General features: G+C 42.8%; 1 protein-coding gene across 2 annotated transcripts in view; it reads right to left on the reverse strand.

Moving 5' to 3' along the window:
• Positions 1-2,940: 2,940 nt before the first annotated feature.
• Positions 2,941-24,268, reverse strand: part of ICE2 (interactor of little elongation complex ELL subunit 2) — a 31,444-nt gene continuing 10,116 nt past the window's right edge. The window contains exons 6-15 of one of the 2 annotated variants that reach the window (XM_033166719.1): positions 22,929-23,051; positions 21,475-21,634; positions 20,276-20,445; positions 16,936-18,070; positions 16,511-16,674; positions 13,655-13,784; positions 10,334-10,418; positions 7,960-8,010; positions 7,180-7,438; positions 2,941-3,976 (exon numbers count right to left, since the gene is read on the reverse strand). In XM_033166719.1, coding sequence (XP_033022610.1) covers positions 3,770-3,976; positions 7,180-7,438; positions 7,960-8,010; positions 10,334-10,418; positions 13,655-13,784; positions 16,511-16,674; positions 16,936-18,070; positions 20,276-20,445; positions 21,475-21,634; positions 22,929-23,051 — 2,484 coding nt within the window. In that variant the 3' untranslated portion in view covers positions 2,941-3,769. Of the gene's footprint in view, positions 3,977-7,179; positions 7,439-7,959; positions 8,086-10,333; positions 10,419-13,654; positions 13,785-16,510; positions 16,675-16,935; positions 18,071-20,275; positions 20,446-21,474; positions 21,635-22,928; positions 23,052-24,268 lie in introns of those variants that run through there. The other variant, XR_004427730.1, reaches the window with a different exon arrangement.

The raw sequence follows: 24,268 nt of genomic DNA on the forward strand, positions 1-24,268 counted from the left end.
GAGAGAAGCCCTTTAAAAAAAAGAAAAGCCAAGGCAAGCAGGCTGCTTGCCTTAGCTTTGCTTTTTTAAAAATGGCTTTTCCCCCGCTGCCGGGGCTGGAGCCACAGCGACGTTGCGTCGTGACGTCACAACGTGACATCATGATGCCCTGCCCCCAGGGGTGCCTTCGGTCGCCGCCCCGGGTACCGAGGAGCCTTCCTACGCCCCTGGGCACAGCTGCCACACAAGCTTTGACTACTATGCAAATGCACTCCTGGCCACACCAGAGACCTGGGCATCCACACTAAGGGCTGAGTCCAGGAACACACCCAAACTGCAAAACTGTGTCTTCACTGGCTCTTTTCTCTTCTGCCTTTCAACTGACCAAGGGCACCTCTGTTTCAATTGGTTCACCCTCATCCAGTGACACACACTGGTTTAGTATCAAGGAAGCTTCCTTGGGTTTAGGTGGAAAGGAAAAACAGAGCTGGGTTTCAACAGCATACTAACGACACTGAACCCTGAAACTCTGGACCACCTCTAGATAATCAGCTGCATCCAACTAGAGTTCCTTTTAAGCTTGATCCCTGAGAATATCCCGGAAGATAGGAGAAATGTATTTCTATATGAATGTGCAGCGGCGAGGATATTGATTGCTCAAAATTGGAAAGGGGAGAAAATCCCAACAATTGAGGATTGGCAGATTAAATTAGTAGAATATATGAATTTAGCAAAGATGACAGCAGCGATTAGAAATGTCCCAAAACAAAAAATCAAAAGTGAGTGGAAATAGGTGGAGGATTACTTGATTAAAGAAGGTATAAAAACGGAATTGGTGATTTGTCTAGAATGAGACACATAAGGGAATATATAGATGGATAGTATATTATATGACAGATGGATGCATTTGCTAGATGGTGGTATTGTATGGTGAGGAAAAGTAAGAAATGTTAAAACGTAGAGGGAAACGATATACAAATGACGGGGAGTAATTGTTTTTATTTTTATTTTTTATTTTTGTTGTTTTTTGGGGGGTTATTGGTTATCTTTTTGTGATTGTGTTTGTATTGTATGGTTTGCATTTTCTTTGTTGTATTTTTGTGTGTGAATGTATTCTTTTAAAATATTTTGAAATAAAGATTATTTATTAAAAAAAAAGATAATCAGCTGCATCCAACTAGAGTTCCTTAAAGAGAAGTTCAGTGGCAGTTGAATATATGCCATGAAAAGGAAAGCTTGCCCACCACTTTTAACCTTTCCCTTGAAGCTCATAGACAAACCAGACAATACACCATTTGTGCAATTAGGATAAGTGCAAATGGCTTAAAAAAACAAAAACAGGTAGGCTGAGGCCCCCTGATATGGTTTGAAACTTCATTTGGGAGGGTTTTTAGATTTTTGAAAAACTCATTGCCCCCCCCCCTGCAATCTGGAGCACCTCCAGCCTGCTTCCATTGCCATGAACGGATGTTTTTCACCAGCCCCATGGTTATACAGTCATGCTGGATGGGGCTGTTGGAAGTTGTAGTCCAAAATGATCTGGAGGGCACTTGGGTAGCAAAGGCTGCCTTAGAAACAGGAATACAAAATGCTGCACCATTTGAAAGCCACACCCAGATGCTCAGCATACAGCTTTAAGCTCTAGGCACTCAAAAGTCTGACTGACAAGTTTTGCCTGTCTGGAAAAAGACTTCAGTGAAGCAGGACTGGCATCTACCTTGGGAACATGAGCAATAGGTGCCACACCAAGAACACCCTAAAGCCTAAACCTTTGCAGCAGCCAATCTGCATATATCAGCTAGCAGAAAAGAAATTCCATCCCAATCACAAGAGAAAAAAAGGGGGGGGGCTATGCAATCATTTACAGCTGACTGTCAGAGGCCTCTCAACCAAATGGCCTCTAAACAGAGGATTAAGCAGCAAGAAGTAAAAGGTAAACCTTACAGGCAGGTTGAGAAAATTCCTTGGTTTCCCCCACTTTAAAGTGAGCTGAAAAACTGAGCTGCTGAACCCCACCCTCTTGTTATCGAGCACATACATGACTCACCGCCAAAATATTTCTTCTGTGGGAGGTCAAAGACTGGATTTATGGTTTTGAAACAGAACCTACTATTTAGCAACAGTGCAAAGCAAACTTTGCCCCTTTTCATTAAGGAACTGAAACAAGTTCAGAGGAAGAGAGAAGAGGGTGTCTGCTATGGCAACAGAAGGTAAACAAAGCTACAAATGAATGAAAAGGTGTTAGTGTATTAAACCTCTTTTCTGTGTCATGAAGTGTTGTCTCTTTGTACGGGTTTGCACTGTTTAACACAGAACTGGTTTAAAAACATTCTCTCTCACCAGGAGTAGTTCTTTAAGTGGAGCCCCAGACAAGGAAATTGCTCCTAATAAAAATGTACAGTTTAGAACAGTGGCAGGAAACTTCTTTTAGACTGAGGGTTGCATTTCCTTGTGGGAAACATGGCAGAGGTGGCAGGGTGAGAGGCAGAAGTGAGCAGAGAAACAAGTATTATTCTTATTTTTGTACAGCAGCCAAATTCCAACCATGCAAAAATCAGCCTCTCCTCTCCCAACATCTCTCCATCCAGGAAAGCAAAAGGCATTAACAGAGTTCGTTGACACATTCCAGCCAGGTTCAGAGTGTGTCTGCATTCAGAGGGCCAAAGATACCTGAAATGAAAAGTTAGGTTGGTGCCTGCTATAAATTTACTAATATGGGTTACAAATCAGTTATCTTGTGCAAGCCTCAGTAAACTCAACAGCAGCAGCAGCAGCAGCAGCAGCAGCAGCAGCAGCAGCAGCAGCAGCAGCAGCAGCACCCTACGGTGCTCTTGCACAGCTGTTTATTCCAAGGAGGCTCAGCAGGAGAACTGTCCTGTGGCATCAATCAGATGCAACTATCTGCTGCTATACCCAACCACCACCACCACCTGTGTATCTGAATAGGGCAATAATGTTTTCTTTAAAAAGTAGTTTATCAATGTACAACTTAAAATTACACTAAGGCAGCCAAGCTGACAAGACTCAAACTTTAATTCATTTCAGGATATAAAAATACAAGTGTTTTTCACAACCTATACACAGAAAAAAAACACCACTATCAACAACCAAACAGATGAGAAAAGTCAAATTCAAACTTTTAGAGTGTGCAACTGGAACATTTAAAATTAATCATATTATTATTTTTAACTGCATTAAAGTAACTTTGTGAGTAGCCTACTCAATTTCAAACAAGTATAAAATAGGAATTTTTTTTAATACAGCATTGGGCTGTAATTGTTTGCAGCACAAACTCATTGCATGTATCTGTGGTACTTGTTCCAAGCCTGCTGTTTACGTGAGGATCCAAGAGATGTGATGTGGGAGTCAACCAACTTTCAAGAAAATCCAAAAGAAGCCAGAGTGGGGTTTGCTTGAGAGTCAGTTATAGATCTGCTTTGGCCCAGATCACTTAAGTGCAACGGCTGGTTTCGAAAGGCATGCTGTGGCTGGTTTAATTTTATTAATAATAAAAGATGATGTTCAGAAAGTTCCCCACATTTATTCCCTGCAACTTGGCCCAGTAACAACAAACTATTACAGATAGTTGCTTCACGTCTGCACTTGCCTTGATAGAAACAGCCCTCAACTAATTTGACTGGATACAGAAACTAAGTCAAAAGGTTTTGCAGCAGCATTTTTTAACAGTTAAGTTCACCCATCCTGGCATTCTCTCCATGACTGTACAGTCATTGGCATACAAAAGAAGTTATTTTCTGCTCCACATTTCCTCCAAATGACTTGAGTTGGCTCATCTTTGCTCATCTTTGGTTTCTTCCAGAACTTCCAATTTGACCCTCAATTTGCCTGCCTGTAGATATTTCTCATCATTGACTTGTTCTGGGCAAGCCCCACGTCTCTTTCGAAAAGGATTAGCTGGCGGGTGATTGTTGTTTGTTTCCATGGGAACTTGCTCTTTGCGGTTGGGTGTGCCTGTGTGTGCTTTTGTCCCGCTCATCTAGGAGAGAAAAGAAGAGGGAAGAAAAAGAGAGAGAAAAAGAGGAAACTACTTCAAATCTGATTGAAGTTCAGGGTGTGAAGTTTCTTGTAGATTCATTCAACCTAACTTTGCTTAACATTTGCTCAAAAATGAAAGACAGTGAAACACCTTCTTCCTCCCCCTTAACTCAGTCCTAAAACAGTTAGCAAATTACACTACATGATATATTGCTGTGAAGGGTCTGCTTTATAGGAAGGGATGTAGAAAGCTGCCTTGCACAGTGTCAGACCATTTGTCCATCTAGCTCAGCAGTGTCTATACTGACTGGCAGCATCTCTCCAGGGTTTCAGACAGGGAACATTCCTAGCCCTGCCTGGAGATGTCAGGGATTGAACCTGTGAACTTCTGCAGATAAACACCCCAGCCTTCACTGGATGCTCAGCATTTTTGTATTACCCCCTCAGCTGCACCTGTGAAAATTCCAGTGATCTGTGATCTTGCTCCTGGCTAGCTACTTCCTGAGTTACTCTGAAAAAAAGACACAAGTAGAGCTTTCAGGAACAAGTGTTTATATCTTAAGTTCCCCGAAAACCTACAAGTGATGTGGAAGCCTTCTGATGTTTTTGCATTTAATCAAAGGCAGCTGCCCTGATTTGGTGTAGCTAGATCTATACCATAGATGGGGAAAAACTTCTGGGTTAGTAGCTTAAGCTAATAGCACTTTTGAGGTGTATAATTCCACTGGAGGCTGTAGTACAGGGGCAAAGGGTTAGACTCTGCCCCAATCTCCGCACTGGTCACACTGCCTCTCTTCACTATCAGTTACAATGCCATGCATAATTTTATAAACTTCTCTCATGTCACCTCTTACACATTTTTTCTCCAAACTAAAAAGTCTGCAACTTCTCCTTGTAGAAGAGTTGTTCTAGACCCTTGATGATTTTGGTTGCCCCTTTCTGAACCTTTTCCAACTCTACAGTATTCTTTTTGATGTGAGGTGATCAGAACTGCCCACAGTATTCCAAATGCAGTTGCAGCGTAGATTTGCATCACTTTGCAGATATTTTCTTTAACTTCCCTTGCAGTCTCTTTTTGCTTTCAAGCTGGGCAAGCTGCCTACACCTTTCACCTCCTTCTCCATTTCTATCTCTGTGTTTTCTACCACAATATTCTCTGTGGTTCAAACAGCCTCTCTGTGTTTTCAAACACTCCTCTTTCCTCACAATCTCCTGAATTCACCTTTTCAGAAAAGCCATTGCAGATTTATACTCATCTCTCTTTAGCTAAAACAAAATAAAAAATTCCTTCCAGTAGCACCTTAGAGACCAACTAAGTTTGTTCTTGGTATGAGCTTTCGTGTGCATTATACAGTACCTGTTTGCTCCTTGTCCCACCCACACCTCTGAGCTTGTTCTGGCTAATATTATAAGAGAGGCAACAAGTCACTTTTGGATACTGGATAACACCCTTCACTTTGCTGGCACTAAAAATTCACCAGCTACTCTTGGGAAACGTGCTAAGTTTATAAAGTTATGAGCGGTGTTGAGAGGAGGGCATTTCTCTTTCACACACAAAATGTTAGAATTTAAAGTTTTTCAATGAAGTAAATAAGCAGTAGATTCAGTACTGATAAAAAGGAAAGTACTTTGTCACACAGGACGTAATTAGGGAATTTGCTACTGTGGGATGTAGTCTCAGCTATTAGCTTAGAATGGCTTCAAAAAGCATTGGATAAATTCATTGATGTCATTAGACCAATCAGCCATGGCAGTTAAAATGGAGCCTCGATGTAGAGAGCAGTATACCTCCAAATACTAGGTGCTAGGGCTGCCATACATCCAGATTTTCTTGGACATTATAGGGATTTCAAAGGTGGAATTGATGTCTGAAGGGAATTTCTGAAAGACGGTGCTTTGTCCTGGATCTTAGGCAAGTCAACCAAAGATAACATGCTTTTTGGGGCGTTTTTGTAAAACGGGGTGTCCTGGCTTTTACTTTTTGAAATATGGCAACCCTACCAGGTGCTGGGGGCAAACAGGGTCATGCCCTTCTTGCAAGCTTACCAGAGATACCTGGCTGACCAGTTAGAAACAGAATACTGGAATAGATGGAGCAGTTCTTAAGTTTCTTATGCTTATGGTCATTTGTCTACAAGTATAACATCACAGGTTGCAGCTTTGTTAAGCTCTTCCTTATCTTTTGAGCAGGTCAGGGTGACCAGATACTTGATTTTACAGAATATATTTCTTTTCCCCATTCTCATAAATATTTCAAATAAAACCCACAAGGAACTGTGGCTCAGAGTCTCTGTCGAGAGAAGGCCACAGGTTCAACTCCTGAGATTTCAGGGCAGAAGGATCTCTGCAAGGAACCCCAGAGTTGTTGCCTCTTAGTAGAGATAATAGTGGGGTAGATGCAGCAGTGTGGCCTGTCTGACTTCCTTATGTGCTGCAAGAGACTGAACATTTTCTCACTGCTTCAACTATATAAGTGGTGCCCCGCTAGACGAATGCCTCGCTAGACGAACAGCATTCGCTAGCGGAAGGCTGCCCCGCAAGACGAACATGTCAATGGGGCTGCCTCGCAAGACGAAAAAAAAAAATTTCGTTGCGAAAAGTAGCGGTTTGCATTGGTGCTTTGCTAGACAAATAATTCGCTCTACGAAGACACTCGCAGAAAGAATTATTTTCGTCTAGCGAGGCACCACTGTAGTTGGAAGAGATTGAAAATGTATACATTCAGTGGAGCTGTTTGGTTTTATTTACAAAGAAAAAAGAAAACAACCACCCACATAAAATTATATGTTTCTAACTGGAACAACAAAATCATGTTTTCCTACATTAGATGTAATCACACAGCCACAGTCAAGAAAAACATGAGGCTCCTGTTTTTTTTAATGGAACCACATACAATTTTCTAAAACTACCAAGAGTCTTTGTAGTTTCATAAAAGCCACATGTGTTTGTGGACTAGGGTCCACTTCATCAGATGTATGAAGTGTTTATGCTACATATTACTAGCCACCCTGGTATCTTTCATATGTCAAAGGTACAGAACAGAAAATGAATGAATACATAAAATCTTCACCTGGCAGATATACACAAGCACACCTATATATTGGAAATATATATAAATATAAAATGGTGAGATCAAATGGCCATAAAATGCAAAATAAAAATAAAAATGACAATGTTATGTAAAATGTAATATTAAAATCTCACCTTCTGGTTCTTTACAGGGTTTGCTGGCTTTGGTGGGAAAGTGCATGGAACTCGCCCCTGAGCAAAATGATAGGGCAGAGGGATGTTGGGATCTAGTGGCACCCACGGAACTGAGAGGGCAGAAGGTATGCTGGGCAGGGCAGAGTGAGCTGAATGCAAGTTGTACGTTGCTCTGGTGGCTTTTCCGTCGCAGCTCTTATAGATGGTAACAGAAGAGTCTCCTGCTGCATGAGTCAATAGGTAAGAGCCCTCCTGCAAACTAAAAGTACAAATGGAGGCTAAAATGGTTTGCTTTGTGGCTTTGAAGCAAATGAACCGTACAGAAAGGGAAGAGCACAAGGGTATTCTGTTCCCATTTGCCAGATGTACTGCAGAGGAGTATGGCACTCTAGTGTGATCACCACAACATTAAGAGCTGTGACTTGTACAAGACTAAATGTTCCATCTCCTGCACTATGCAAAGTCCTTTGAAAGCAAACACAACTTGCACATAGAATCCTCACCACCATGCTGTTTTCCTCAACCGCTGGTTCGGGGAGGAGGAATGGAGAAGCCTTTGTCACTGGAGAAGCCTTTGTCACTGCTTTCGAACTGCTAGGTGGGCAGGAGCAACGGGAGCTCACCCCGTGGCAGGGATTCGAACCGCCGACCTTCTGATCAGCAAGCCCTAGGCTCTGTGGTTTAACCCACAGTGCCACCTGGGTCCCACTTTTCTGGTACTTATTCACAAAATTAGCATAGGACCATGGTTTTAGAAATAAAGTCAAAGGAAATACATACCCAGTCACTTTCTTCAGTATATGTTGGAGAATATTCAGTGAATTTGCTGGCCTGCATGTGTAAATTTATTAATGTAACAGGATGGTTATATACCACTTAATCATTCTTAACGTCTAAGCAGTTCACCTAGAATATAAAATACTCATCTTAAAATGCTGATAAAACTATGTTAACTTGCTTTTAGTGTCTGATCTTATCAAAATAGAAACAGGCAGTTGCTACAAATGTACATAATAAAATTGCGTGTTAACATTGTATGTCTGGGTAGGCTTGCCTAAACCAAAAGGCTTTTAGCAGGTGCTGAAAACAACACAGCAAAGGTCCTTGCCTAAAACCAACAGTTTTCTTGCAAGCATGGAACTAACACTATTTGTACCTAAGTGGTGATTGTAAAAGTGCCACTTCCACACTTACAGAAAGATTAACATTCATAAGCAACAAATAATTTGAGGGAAGTGTTTCATGAACGCTAAAAATTAGTGCGTTATAAATCATTGGTCTCTCAAAAACATACACACATACAGCTACAGAGTTTGTGAATCCTGACAAACTTCTTTAAAGTACTGCCAACCCTGATAAGTTGACCAGGCTACTCAGCCCTATACAGTAGTACCTCGGTTTTCGAACGTAATCCATTCCGGAAGACCATTCAAATTCCAAAATATTAGAAAACCGAAAACTCAGTATGGAAGCCTCAAAACGGAAAACTCAATATGGAAGCTGTGTTTCATGTTCGACTTCTGAGGTGTGTTCGAAAACTCAATCATTTACCGTATTGGCCTGAATATAAGCCTCACTTTCCCTCCAAATTCCAACCGTAAAAGGTTAAAGTGTGGCTTATATTCATGAACTTATGGTGTTCAGCCAGGAGGGCGGGGCACAGCGGCACCCGCCCCATGCGTAGTCCCCCGTCCTTTCCCCCAAGGAAGAGAGCAAGGAAGAGGAACGCAGTGCGCCCCCCCATAAGCAGCCATGTGTTTTTTCTTTTTTTCTTTCCCCCTTCCAATTTTAAAGGTGTGGCTTATATTTGGGGCAATATGGTACTTCCAGGTTTACGGCATTTGAAAACCGAAACGTTTGTCAACGGAGGCGTTCAAAAACCGAGGTACCACTGTCCTGCCCCATTCAGCCACCACAGCGCCAGACATGTGGGAAATCTGGCAAGAGATTCTCATATTACGTTTTTTCACAAAAGGAAAGTTTCAAAATCATGACTGCAAAGTGAACATTGGAAGTGTGTGGCCTGTGTCACCTGGCTGTTCAGAACACAAATGACGAAAGAAGCCTGCTTTGGCAAGGATTCAGTGTGAACTGAAAGTGCTACCAATGGTTTAATGGGGGAAATTCACCTGACAATAAAGGCCCCCTCCCTCAACTTAACGCCATCCAATTTGTCTATTTGGTTTTACTAAATGATCCGCCAACTTTCTGCCTACCGGATTTTTCGCTCCATAAGACGCACCTCTTTCCTCCTAAAAACTAAGGGGAAATATCTGTGCGTCTTATGGAGCGAATGGTGGTCCCTGGAGCCGAATTGCCCAGCGGCCAAAAGCAGATCATGCTTTTTTTTTTTTTTTTACAAAGAGAAAAGGGGGTGTTGAAAGGACTCCACTGATCAGCTGATCAGCAAGAGATTGGGAGAGAGATAAGAGTCCCTGGCTCCCTTTCGGCCCCGCCCCCTTGCCCAGGCCTCCATTGTTGAATGTGCTGCAGAGGGAGGTTGTTTGTTTCCCCAGCGACATGTGACTGGCTGATTAAATTATCTGTCTGGAAACTGTAGAAATGGCTCCCTTTCCTTAAGAAGCTGCAGAAATGCGAGTTGAACCCCATAAAAACGGGGTTTTCCCCTTTGCTTTTCCCTCTTTGCAAAAGCTTTGCTTTTCCCCCTTTGCAAAAAAGCTGCACAAATCTGAGCTGATTCTCAAAAAACAGGGCTTTTCCCTTTGCAAAAAAGCTGCAAAACTTTGAGCTGATCCTCAAAAAAACAGGGTTTTAGAGGAGGAAAACCAGAAAAAAAATTTCTTGTTTCCTCCTCTAAAAACGAGGTGTGCCCTATGGTCCGGTGCACCCTATGGAGCGAAAAATACGGTAAGTATATCATCTACCCAAACCATAACAACAAACCAACAGGTAGCACCTGGTGAAGCAGTAACCCTATTTTATTTGTATCATTAACATGCAGAGTTGGAATAGAGAATATACCTCACCCAGGGTGGTCACAACAATGTTATAAAATGAAAGTGCACTGTTAACAGTGTAGTAACTTGAGGAATGACATTTAAAAGGAGCTGGCTTGCTCAGACATGCTTCTTCTTCTGAAGCTGTCATTAACAAATACCTTGCAAAGTTTTTACATTATAGGAAGCTTACTCACTTAAATGTGCCAAATCTTTTTTTCAAACCTTCTACAGGCAGTTGCTCAAGCAGAAACAGCTTTGAAGTCAAGGCATCAACATGACCTGAAGAAAAGAAAAAAACACCAAACAGTTTCACAATGGAAAATGAGGAACTGCACAACAAAGATGAAGGAAATTCTCAAGTAATGGAGGAGAGACCAGCATTTAGATTAAAAGATCACGACACAATCACAACTTCAATAAAACAAAACCCAGAACTATGAAGGGAGACCAGGTAAAACAAACCCCCAAATCCTGATGGCTAACATCCTATTGTACTTACCCAGGAGTGAGTTCTACTGAACCCCCTAAAACTGCCATCTGTCTAGTCTCAGGCTACTCCGAACAGCAGCCAGTGAAAAGCCACTGGTCACCACTGGGCCATGTATAGGAGCTGGTGGCTGGTAATGTACTGGTTTCTTTTTTAAAAAACTAACAAACAAAAACGTCCGCTGACCACCCTCTAAATTGTTCAGCTATCAATGGGTATTGCTTGTTCTAAACCTGTTTAAATCTTTAACAAGAAAAATAACAACAACAACAACAACAACAACAACAATTTATTATTTATACCCCACCCATCTGGCTGGGTTTCCCCAGCCACTCTGGGCAGCTTCCAACAGAATATTAAAATGCAATAGTCTATTAAACATTAAAAGCTTCCCTAAACATTGTTGGTAGGCTTTTCTGGATTTTTCTGTGTACAGAATCAAACATTTGCTTTTTGAAGTGCAGAAGTCTGTGAACAATTAATAAACCTGAACTGAAAGTTTCTTTCTGCAACTAATTTCTTTAATTCATCTATGTACACAGAGATGGGGAGAGTATTTAAACACTTACTTGTTTGAATGTTCTGTCACTTACTAACTAATGCAGTCTTGAATCTGTATTGTGCTTTGTTTGAATTTCAGTTCAGCCATTAAATGTGGAGCACCTTTCCAGCCACTGCATGTGCTTTGCCAAAAGTGCTCTGGAGTTAGGTAAACTTTACATAGACATTGTATTCGACATACTGCTATCAACTCCAAGCAAATGTCAATTTCCTGACAACAAGATTATCAGTCATACTTCATGGCTTGTTACACAAGAAGGGGAGATTATTAAGAGGTGGGGGTTTGTTTGTTTCTTGGTTGGTTTGCTTTTAAACTTTATCCCTCTAACCAAGAAATCCCTATGAGCCAGAGGGAGAGAGAGGTTGGGCATCCTCAGTCTGCATATTTTATCAGTAACTCAACTAACTTCAAAGAAGCATTTTATTTATTTATTTATTTACTTATTTTTCCAGGTATGTGTGGTTTTTTCTTGCCTTTCCCTACACTCAAAAATATCCAAAGGGTCATCATGAGTGTTGAAGGCAGATTCTTGATACAGGTAGTCAGTGCCCTTCCTAAATTCACTGCTATCTGTCCATGACCCTTCATTGCACTGCTAACAACAATACAGGGCCAGTGCAAGTGACCCTTTGGATATTTCCAACTCTACAATTATTTGATTCTATGAAAGGACCAATAATGCAACACACTCAGATTCCTATTCTCTAGGCATACTTCTACTAAGTATGGTCCTGATTTTATTTTTCTTCTTACAAGTTGTGCAACTGTGGGATCAGTTGTTTCCAACAGCAAGCAGCCAGCTATCTCTGAACACCCACAAGCAGCACGTGAAGGCAATGACTTTGTTCTGTTTAGCACCATCTTCAAGAGCCAGGCTGCTTCTCAAAAGGGATGCTCCTTTTAGCTATTATAGCTAATAGACTGATGTTCCCTGGGGTTTTTCTAATCCCTTTAAAAGGCATTGTATGCATGGGGCTGTAGCGGATCCCACCGCTAACCACCAATTAATATGTAGCAGTTTCATCCTGCTCCCAATTAAATATAGCGGACCCACCTCACAGTACTCCAGTTAAATGAATGTCTGCAATTTACCACAGGCTATCTTGTGTGAGAGAAACTGCGATTCAAGGAGTCTCAGACAGGAATTAATCAAACAAGAGAAGTTTTATTTACAAAGAAGAAGTTTGTGAAATAAAGTTGGGTCAGGAGATGTCCGACTCTTCGTGACCCCATGGACCAGAGCACGCCAGGCACTCCTGCCTTCGTTAACTTATTACAATATGGTAATGTTACAGGTTTAAACACAGTACTACAGGCACATCTTCTCTTAAACTCCCTTTACTGAAAATCAGCTGTTACACTTCAGCTTCTGTTACTCCTTTGTAGGTCCTTATGCTTGGGTCCGGCAGATGCTTCAGGCCAATGTTTTTAATGCAGTTTATTAATCTGGTTCAAGAGCAAAGGGGTCCTTTTCGTCAGTTAACTAGTAATCCCACTCCTGAGGTATTTGGATTAGAGGGCACAAGGAGAAGGGGACGACAGAGGATGAGATGGTTGGACAGTGTTCTTGAAGCTACTAACATGAGTTTGGCCAAACTGCGAGAGGCAGTGGAGGATAGGCGTGCCTGGCGTGCTCTGGTCCATGGGGTCAGGAAGAGTCGGACACGACTGAACGACTGAACAATGAAAACAGACCCAGGGGATCACTTCACCCCTTGCTACTGGCTTGGGATTCTTCTCTTCCTAGAAGAACTGTCCTCTCCTGGCTGGAATGAGACCCACAGCTTCTGTCCCCTGGTTCAGATTCAGCCCTCCAGGTAACTCCTGTTTGTATACCCTCCCAAGACACTCCACATGGTCTTCCTATCTTAAACTATGAGGCTCTTTCCTCTTGCTAGAGTTAGTCTCCTCAGTGTGGATGTTCAACTCAAATCAGAACCAGCTCTCCCTCAGTCAAATCCTATCCTAATCCCCATCTCCCATCTCAAATCAAGCCCTATCTCCCAAGCTACACCCTATCTGACCCTATCTCCCATCTCTTTCCCTTCTCTATCCCTATCCAACCCTCTCCCTCAGAAACAGCTCTTTTTATTCTCCCTCCCAAAGTGCTGGCTCCACCCCCCACCGACTGGCTGTCTTGGCAGCCAATCAGAGAGGCTCCAGCCCTCTGGTGGAATTCTGAGGGACTGCATCCCCAAACTCTGGCCTGGCTGTGCTGTCCATCAAAAGTGTCACTGCCACATCTTTGTGGCCATGAATTCCATATGCATGCCACAGGACTTAATTACATATTGGAACATTCAGCATAGTTTTTCCATTGAGAAATTATTCCCAGTTGGTCCATTTTTTAAAAAAATGGTTGTGTGAAGAATTTTGCAGAAAGAAAATGACAGGATCCCCTTAGTGCAGGAACAGAAAATATTAACCCAGAATAAATCAAATTATGTTCAGCAGGACTGAACTTACCAACTATAAATGAACTTCTTGAATGTAACAAACTCTCTGTCCACAGACGACATATTTCAGCTTCAGTTAATGCTTCCACTCCATAGAAGGCTTGATATTCTAGCTTTGGCAATATGTAAACTGGAAAGTACTGCAAAACCGGAGGAGGGGGTGTTTTCACTTGGTTAACATATTTTTAGTCTATATACTTCATAAATAACCAGAATGTAAATCTGATTCACTGCCACTGCCAGACTGGACTTATCTGGGACCAGGCCTGGGGTTCATGAAGTCTTCCCTTAATCTGAAAACTATTTTGAGATGCAAAGTAGCAAAGGAAGTAACTTCTGGGTGATTATCTTTTTTGTGCAGATTCTACAATATGCACACCAGCGTAGCAACTCCCGCTGGCGCCTGGGGCAATGGGGTATGCGTGCACACACCCCACACACACACACCATGGAGGCAGGACATCCCTGTGTGTTGCCCGAGCGAATGCATCCCTCCTGGCATGCGCTAGCCCACCCAGGGCTGTAGGGAAAAACATTGTGGGGTGCACCGCTGGGAGTAACACCTGCAGGCCTGCGCTTACACACCTCTCCCGGGTGTCCATTCCAGGTGCCCTCCCAGCAGTGCGCCCCACGCTGCTTTTTCTGGCAGCGCTGGGCCCGCTTGTGGCCAGGAGGGATGCAGCAGCTGGAGCGCCCTGCAGGCTGTGCGCCACCCACGTCCCACCCTGCACTGAGTTTTCAGACAGCGCTGGGCCCGCCCACTGGAGGGCACCCTGCAGCCCATGACACCCTGCCCCCTTCCTCCGCTATGCAACTTTTTGATACACACATTGTAAGGATATAAATGCGGAAAACTTACGAGAGCTCAGAGTCTGCCTCCCTTCAGCTCTGTAGCATCAGGGTAAATAAAAAGTACACAGTGGTTCTCACCCTTTTGTATTCTCTTAAGAGCACCACAGCAGTAATTGCCTCTGAGGTCTTTGTCTTGAGGTCACAACCACACCGTGGTTTCAATTTTGCATAGATGCATTTTTGTAAATGGCTCTATATGTCATCATTGATACAGTGCATTCTACTCACATTGGGAAAGTTTGTTATGGATAGCCACAATCTGACCTGACTTTATTGTACTTAACAACATTTGCACCTATGCGAATGGAATGCACGGGGTATTCTGAAAATCCAGAAGTGCAATGCTGCCACCTTTAGGAAGTTCAAGGACAAAAAGAGGACTGAGATATTCTGAGGCAACTCCCCACAAACTAATTTTATAAGCATCATTTGTGTTTATAAGCATCTTCTGCAGAGTAGCAGTAACATTTCCCCAAATGTATGCCTCTCCAATTCTTAAGAGAATAATCCCTGCCCCTTACATTTCACTGTATGGCATTGGCAGTAGAAGGGTTCATAAGCTATGAGTACATAGCCGAAAGGAACAAAAGAGTAGGGATTTTTGAAATGGAGAACTTTTTATTTCTCTCTGCAGTACATAAATTCTGTCAGTGCAAGTTCTTTTTGTGGTAATAGTATTATAACCATAATACTAGCTTGATCCATCAACCCTAGATTGGATTCTGGTTTGTACTGTGGAGGCAATAGGAGGGGCTCCATAGATCAGAAGCAGAGCACAATGCCCCTGATTCAGCCCCTGGCATCTCCAGTTAAAAGGAACTCAGGCAGCAGGGCTGGAAAATTCCAATTCTGGCTGGTAGTCTAGCACCTGTACTTTGAATGAACTGAAGCGTGAGGAAACTTCAAAGGTGGCCTCACCTATAATGGGTTGCAATCATACAAACAACGAACAACTTTCCAGGATGTGGATAACAGTGGCCAGGCCTTCTGCTGAGGAGCAACCTTAGCTGGTGAATGGTGCTTCATACTACAGATGCCACTGAGGCATCTGTAGCAAGGCATGGATCTAACACAGTGCTCCTCAAGCTTGGGTCTCCAGCTGTTGTTGGACTACAACTCCCATTATCCCTAGCTTGCAGGACCAGTGGTCAGGGATGATTGGAGCTGTAGTCCAACAATAGCTGGAGACCCAAGCTTGAGAAACACTTATCTAGCAGCACCCTCAAGCAGCAAAGCTGATTGTTTATGGAGAAATGGAGCCCCAACCATGTTGCTGTTCACACATCCCAAGATGCAATGGAGAGAGGGGCGCGCTCCAATCATCCTAGGAGGCTCCTCATCTTTCTGCTTAGCTGGCACAACAACAGAAGCAGCAACAAATTTGTGTGCTTAGCTTACATGATCAAACAAAGTGTCATCATAAGTAGTTTTTCCCTAACTTCCTTCCACCATAGAATTATAGGACTCTTTTAATGAATGGAGTCTTGGAAGACAACTCATGTACTACACAGATGCCGCAAACAAGGAGCTGGTAGAAGGGAGTAGTGGGGAAAGCAGCAGCACAGGGAGTCCTCATTTCCTCATTCTCTGCTTTGGTGAAGAAAGTGGGACTTGCAGCTGCTGCCAGCACTCCAGCATAGCACGAAGGTCAGCAACTGGGTGGCTAACCCAGAGTGTGGAGAGGCTCAGAGGGAACTGGAGCTACGGCAAGAGGATGCTGTTGGGTGGGAGCTGGAGCTAAGCCACTAACTCAGTTGATAAAGGATAAGACTCATAATCTTAGGGCCGTGGGTTCGAGCCCCAAGTTGGGCAAAAGAGTCCTGCATTTCAGGGGGCTGGACTGGATGACCCTCGTGGTCTCTTCAAACTCAACAATTCTATGATTCCACCTTCTCAAAGTGGGCCAAGCTCTGGTTGCTGACAGGAGGTGGCAAGTGAATTGGCTCAAAGAGAAAGCCACATTCTTTCACATATGTCTGGAAAAACATGAGCCCCACTTAACGCAAAAGCTTACCCTTTTGACTTTTGCCTTCTTGTTGGATGGCCGCTGTTCTACTTTCTGCACAGGGCAGCGCACCAGTAGCTGCAGGTCGCCAAGGCGGAACAACTTGTAGATAAGATTGCCCCGTTGAGGAGGTTCATATTCCAAACAATCTTCAGCTGCACCCCAAACCACCTCTTCCCAAAAGAGAGAACAAAAAGGCAGTTGGTCAAGATCTCATCACATTCATTAGACTGCGCCCATTTAAAAGGTGTATTTTCTGCCCTGTAACATGTAAGGATGCTGTCTGACTAATGGATACATTGGATTCAACCTCAAAGAGGAAAGTGCTGATGGTTGGCCAGGATGTCCCAGAAGTTGTTGCATACTACTTGGATTCTGGTAGCGTTTTGCCCAATCAGGGACCGCATTCTTAGCACAGCCATCAAAAAACTCACCTTTTTGAGATCCCTGAAAATATGATGTCCAGGTAACCTTGGGCAAGTTACTGGTATCCACAGTGGTACTTTGCTTGGGCTCCATTGCAGAAGGTACTTTTGATGGTGGATACCCCTGGCTTGGTGCAGGGCTTCTTTCAGAATTCACCTGTGACTGCTCTTGACGGTGTGGAGAAGGTGGCTTGAGAAGTTCAGCTTGCATTTTCAAAATCTGCCCAACAGGATCAAATTCTTTAGACATCTGTTCACAACCTTTTTTGGACACAGCCATTTCTTGAACTGGAATCCTTGAAGGATCTGTCAGATTTTCTAACAGGGCTTGTTTCGAGCAAGGAGACTCAGGACTAACTGCTTCAGGGCCTCGGTCAGAAGCAACCACACCCGCTTCACAATCAGTGCCATTTTTATGTCCTGTGTCAATTATCAAAGATTCCTCATCTGTGTCACTGCAGCAGGAGAGAATGGATGAGTTATCATCTTTGGCTACATAAGCCAAACCTCCTTCCTTGAAGTTATCTTTTTTATCTGAAGTTAATAAGGTATTCTTGTCCAGAGTTTCATCTTTGACATGAACAGCTCTTTTGCCATCTGGTTCAATTTCCATCAAATTGAACCCTTTAACTGATGAAATTACTTCACAGTCCAAATCCAAGACAGCACCACTCGATGCTGGAGTCCTATTGAAATGCTGTTCTGTGCTTAATTCTACCCTCCGTTCAGGGCCTTTGCTCCTTCCTTCTCCAACATCACTGTTTACTTCCCACACTGACTCTTTCTCCATTTTCAGGTGCTTTGATAAGATTTTTGACATACATTCATGTTTCACAGGAGTGCTCTCTGGTATAGAAGGCTTTGTTGTCAATGTGACATTGGTATGAATGTCTAGGCTGATGGAGTCGGATGTTTGTGAGCTTGTGCCACTGTTCATGTTCAACACTGGCGCTTTCTCCATTTTCACATGCTCTGATGATATACTGGCAGGTTTTGCAGGAATTTTATCCAGTTTAGAAGCATTTGAATGCTTAGATACAGAACCAAATGTCTCTAGTTCTGTCACATCAGTGCCAAAGTCTAGATCCACAGAGTCAGGTACTTGAACCTGTCTACCTTGCCACGTTTCAAATGGTGCTCTCAGCTAAAGGAGGAAAACAAAAAAAATTACATAGTGAGCCACTCTTAACAGCGAACAAAATGGTGTGCTTAACAGTTAATATATGAAGCCTATTCAATATTTCTGCATCAAAATGTTTCAGGGGTCAGGCCCAGACATAACAATTTCAATTTAAAAAACCATGGTTTATCAGACCAAGAATTTGTATTGTGCTCATCTCTTTCCTCCTATTACTCTCTCTTGTCATAATGGAAAATTGTCAGAGCTTGTTAACAACAGGTCCGAATTGGGAAACTGTGGTTTAATCTCAGACTACAAACCAGGATTGGATCTAGGCTTGCACTAAATATAATAAATCACAATTTCCTTGTTTGGACATAATGGAAACTGTAGCTGAATTAAAGCACAGTAAGAGAAGGAAGTGAGCACATCATATGTTTTAACAAATTGTGGTTTGTTAGATTGAGATTGTTACATCTGATACAAGCAAAACAAGGGAAATAGGAGTGTTTAGAAGGTATACACTGGAAGGGAGAAAATCTCAAAAATGAAAACATGTTCTTGTAGAAGGATTTGCAAATTAGCTGCCTGTTCGAATTTTGCCTCATTTTCTGTTATTAAGGCACATTAATGGAAATAGTGACATTTAAGAGCCAGTGCTGTACTCAACTCAACACTGTGGTGTACTTTGACTGTGAAGAGCTGTGTTCATAAAGTCATGAAGCTCACTGGGTGACCTAGACTCAGTCTAATCTACCTCACAGGTTTGTTGGGCAGATAAAACTGGATAAATAGTACACTGCCCTGTGCTCCCTGGAGAGAGAAGGGGGCACTAATGTCACAAGTACATACACGCCCACCCTAAAAGCCAAAATTTGTCATCAAGAAAAGCCACATTTTATTGTCAGAATACAGGTTTGGGGAAACCTGTATCCACTGCATAGTACAGAATGTGATGTAATGACTGAGAATGTTGGGCTAGGAACAAGGAGACGTCGGATGGAGCTCACTAGCTGACCATGGACCAGCTACTATCTCTCAGCCTATACTACCTCACAGGGGGTAGTTGTAAAAATAAAATGGGAAAGTTTCATTTATTTATTTTTACCAAGAAGGGAATTTCTCCAGGTAAGTCTTGGAAAGATTCCTGTCTAAAACCCTGGAGTGCATCTGCCAGTCTCTGTGGGTTAGATGGAACAATGGTCTGACTCAGAATAAGGCAGCTTCCTGAGTGTTTATCTGGCAGCCACTTAGGACAAAGACAGAAAATCCTTGTATTCAGGGGGGCAAACTGAGGCAGGTTGAAAGTTAAAGATCTGCAGAAACCCAGCCCACCCAGGTACTCAGAATGACAAGGGGCACCTTCATTCTGCATGGTGAAATGCTCTGTACCTGTCAGGGAACTGCCACCTGGTCCGCTGAGGGGACCGGAGGCTCTGTTAGGATACAGAGAGCCTCGACGCCAACTGAGCAGCAGTACCTCATCCAGCGTGGAAAGCTGCCACACCTCCAGTGGGGAGGAAAGGGAAGGGGCCACCCTGGCAAGGAGAGGGCTTGGGGATGCCATGGAGAGCCCCAGCGCCTCATCCAGCCAGGAGCGACAAACAGGGAGCCTGGTGGGAACAGGGCTTGGGGAGGCTACAGAGCCCCTGCGCTCACCTTGCCCGGCTGGTCAGAAGGGAGGCATGCCATTTCCGTCGCCCCAATTGCGCAAAGGGGTGAAACACAAGGAGGGTAGGAGGAGACTTGGGGTGCCGAAGTTCTTATGCTGGGGAAAGAGCTGGAAGGGGCCACTCCCGGATTCTGACAGCGACTGAGACAGACATGTACTTGGAAGCTCTGCACTGTAAATATTTTGCACAATAAAACTGTAAAGAGACAGGTTGGGCTCCTGCTTCGTTACTCGTGAGGCACCAACACATGAACCTTACAGTACTAATGAAAACCAGAGGTAAAGCACTCTGGAAAAGACTCTGGTAAAGCTTACTAGAAGAGCTGGATCAAGACGAGCACTTGCACTTTTTAGAAATGTATCCATGCAACCCTTGATGACTTGAAACTTCCCCCACCCCAAAATATAAAGGGAGGTTAGCAAGAACAGATATTCTGTACCAGATTTCTATGCAGAGTCAGGAACACAAGATGTCCAGTACCATTTCATAAGTTGCAGGAAAGTTAAATTCTCCCTCGTGCGCAATACAACTAAATAAGCATAAAAATGGAACTCACAAGTTCTTCAGGTGGGTTGTCTAGTATTGCAGCATGTGCCAAAATGCTTGATTTTTTAGTCATGTGGAAATCTGCCAGAAATTCATGATACAAATGGTTTTTCTCTCTCACTGCCATCTCTTTCTTTGGGAGAGGGGGATCAATGTAGGCAACTTTGACTGGTCTGAAACCTTTAAAGAAAAAAAAAAAGTATGTTCACTTTCCAGTAGCACAATTGTTATTTTTTGGACACCTACCTACAAATTAACTTCCTGTTTTCCTTTTAATTAAAGCAACACCTGGAAGTGTGAGAAGATGCATTAATCAGCAGAGAAATAAAAGTGACTTCCTCCCAGCAAGATGGACATAGAATAATAATGATGAAAATGATGAGGATGACGATAATAATAATTCCTGGTTTTTTATTCTGCTTTTCACAAACCACTGCATTTCAACTGTCCTTACAGTAAAAAACCCCACAAAAACTACCTGAGTGGTTGGAGGAGAACCAGTATACAAAATCAGTTCCTTGACTCCTCACCTGCATAACTGCAAATGATTATGTAGCATTAGAATCAATGTTCATAATTAACTTGGGAGAACAATTTAGTGGAGGTGGGAAGAAGTAGCAGGAAAATATCACCAGAAATCATTATTAGTTGTGCTCCATGTCTCTGGACACTGTTACTGTTCTAGGTAGTAAGAAGGATGCAATATATATGCGCATCTCTCTCTATAAACTTTGCTATTTTGCTTTACCTATTCCCCCTGTTCTTTGTGATTTCCTGATGTTTGTTAACAAATTTGCTAAGTCTTGTTTTTGCTGCAACATAGTAAAACACCTCTGGATATTACTGACCTTTTCCCCACTACAAAGAAATCTCCCCCTCCCCCTTCATTTCCAGAATAATTCCAAGAAATTAACAGCAAAACCCTTAAGCATGTCCAATGCAATCCTAGACATGTCTACTTAGAAGGAAGTCTCAATTAGTTCAACTAGGCATCCCCCTAGGTACGTGGGTACAGTTCAAAATTCACCGGCATCTTCAAAGGGCTAGCAGCAAATGTTGTCAGGGCAATAATATTCTAATCTGATATCTGCTATATGTATGAAAACACACAATTTATATTATATGCACCAGAAAATAAGCACCAGCCCTTTGGCTCAAAATATATTTCCCCCCCCCCTCTCTCTCTCTGTATAAATAACACGCATATACCTTCATTAGAGATGATTTTCACAGAAACCGGAAGCTCCCACTGTTCACTGTAACTCATACCATTATTGTTCAACAATGTAAATAACGATTCACTCGTCAGCACTAACTGAGGACCATATTTCAATACGAGTTTTTCAGCATTTGGATCTGTACTAACATCCTTTTTGAAAACAAAATGAGAAAACAAAGTGTAAATCAGAGTGAAAGCAATATGACATTCCACTATTAGGCATGTACAGTGGTACCTCGGGTTACATACGCTTCAGGTTACACACTCCGCTGACCAAGAAATAACGCTTCAGGTTAAGAACTTTGCTTCAGGATAAGAACAGAAATCGTGCTCTGGTGGCACAATGGCAGCGGGAGGTCCCATTAGCTAAAGTGATGCTTCAGGTGAAGAACAGTTTCAGGTTAAGAACGGACCTCCAGAACGAATTAAGTACGTAACCAGAGGTACCACTGTACTGAAAGTACTTGATCCATCAGGGGAAAATATTACGAAAAAAATCATTTGTTTTGGGGGCAGGGGAGAAAGAGGAGCCAAATTTATAAAACAGGGATCAATATATTTATTAATACTGCAGATATATTTTCATGGATTCAAATACTAATGATTTTTAAAATGGAAGCAACTTCCTTGCATGCATGATTAAATGCCCTAATAACTCTTGGAATAATTCTTCAGCTGTAGTGCTTTTAGGTGGTGCATAAAACCACAATGAAAATAGAGCAAAATGCTGAAGGATTTTTTCAGAACAAAAGCTCACTCACTCAGGGTTCAACTTCAGGTCCCCATATGTTGCTGGACTCCCATCACCTAACTATTGGATAAGGTGGCTAAGGATGCCAACAACATCTGGGGAACCAAGGTTGAAGAACACTGATTAGCGTGGACACCTGGTTCTAAATGTACTGTTACTCTAGCAAAAAGCCTTGTGTGCCCACCAAAGGATCACTTCTCTACACAAGAAAATTGATTCTCAAATCCAAGAGTGTAAGCACTTAGGTAAGCCTCTGCAGAGGTTCTTGTAAAAAACTGCTTGCAGTGCACTCAATTTTACATGTTACACACGACATCTTGTTTATTAACTTAGTTTCTCATAGTGTAATGCGACCCCCAACATGTTGTGGGTGCTGCACTGCAAGAAACCTTCAACTAGCACTTGTACAACCATTCACACAACTACACAAACACATTTTCTTTCTCTGTTCCTTCAGTTCTTTGGATCCAAGACCAAATTAAAACTTGTATGTCTCCATTCTACCTTCCATTAAACCGTATCAGCCACAACAAAAAGTCATTTCTGATTAGGTGATGTGATGTACATTTTGGCAGAAAATAATCACTAGGAATCGTTTGTTAAGAGCAGCTGGTTCACAACAGCCACCCAAACTGCGGGGTTTGTGTGGTCATAGTTCTTGTTGATAGCATCCTCTACAACCCATTTACTTACACTGTGAAGCATCGAAGCCCTCTGCTCTGGAGTTGCAATGTCCACCTTATTTTTATGGTTATCAGGTAACTGTATTGGGGCAGGCAGTTTTGCAAAGTATCGCTTAACAAGGTTCACCTTTCCCTAGAATGAAAACAGAGAACGAACACTTTTGGCTTGGCTTCCAAATGAACAGAAAACTTCAGTACAGTCGTACCCTTGGTTTTTGAACAGCTTAGTTCTCAAACGTTTTGGCTCCCGAACGCCACAAACCCGGAAGTGACTGTTCCAGTTTGTGAACGATTTTTGAAAGCCGAACATCCGACGGGGCTTCCAATTGGCTGCAGGAACTTTATGCAGCCAATGCGAAGCTGTGCTTTGGTTTCCGAATGGATTCTATGTGACTTCCAAGGTATGACTGTATGTGTTTCTTTCAAGATCACACACTTAGCCAAATGACTAGTGTTACACCCAGATTGCTCAGTGGTCAGAAGACTTATTTACTCCTGTGAAGTATGAAAAACGACCTTCAACAAATGGCGTAAGAGAATAAGTTCTCAGACATTTGAGATCCATACTTGGAACAATTTGCATGAAGTACATGTCCAGAGGGCTCTGCTGGAATCTATTCCTCCCCCCCATCTCTTTCCCCTTCCCTAACAAACTCCCTTCCCTCTTTTAGTTTTGTTCTGGCTGTATTCACTTTAACTGTAAATAATAACACTTAAACTGTCTAATAATAAAAAATAGTGCCTGAGTGACAGCAGCAAGCCATCACTAAATCACACTGAGCAAGCTGGAGTTAACTCTCTCTCTCTCTCTCTCTCTATATATATATACACATACACACACACACACACACACACACACACACACACACACACACATATATATATATATATATATATATATATATATATATATATATATCCATCCCAATTAGAGACTGTGCCTGCATGACCGTCTTTGCTCCTCCCACTTCATGTCTCTCCTGGTTCTGGGAGACCAGAGGCAGAAGAGCTTGTCACAGCAAGAGGGGAAGAGACCCATGCCTCTTCACAAGCCTGACTCATCTCTGCTGCTTGCTCTCTTGTCTCTGATTCTGGACTCCTCCCTGCCACAGACTCTCCCCCCTCACCAAGCCCTGTTACCTCTTCAGCTTCTGACATCTCCTCCTCCCAGTCTTTTCCCTCTGACCATTCATTGTCGCACCACCACCAATCCGCAAGCTCTGAGACTTCTTCCCTTAGGAGTTCCCCAACTTGTTCCTCCCACTGTTACTCTGCGTTCAACCAGTCCCTGACACTTCAGTTCAGTGCCAGAACTGTCATGAGAAGTGCCCTGCTTGCCTTCACTCAGTG

The sequence above is a fragment of the Lacerta agilis genome, chromosome 13, assembly GCF_009819535.1.
Source record: "Lacerta agilis isolate rLacAgi1 chromosome 13, rLacAgi1.pri, whole genome shotgun sequence".
In the NCBI taxonomy this organism is placed as follows: Eukaryota; Metazoa; Chordata; class Lepidosauria; order Squamata; family Lacertidae; genus Lacerta; species Lacerta agilis.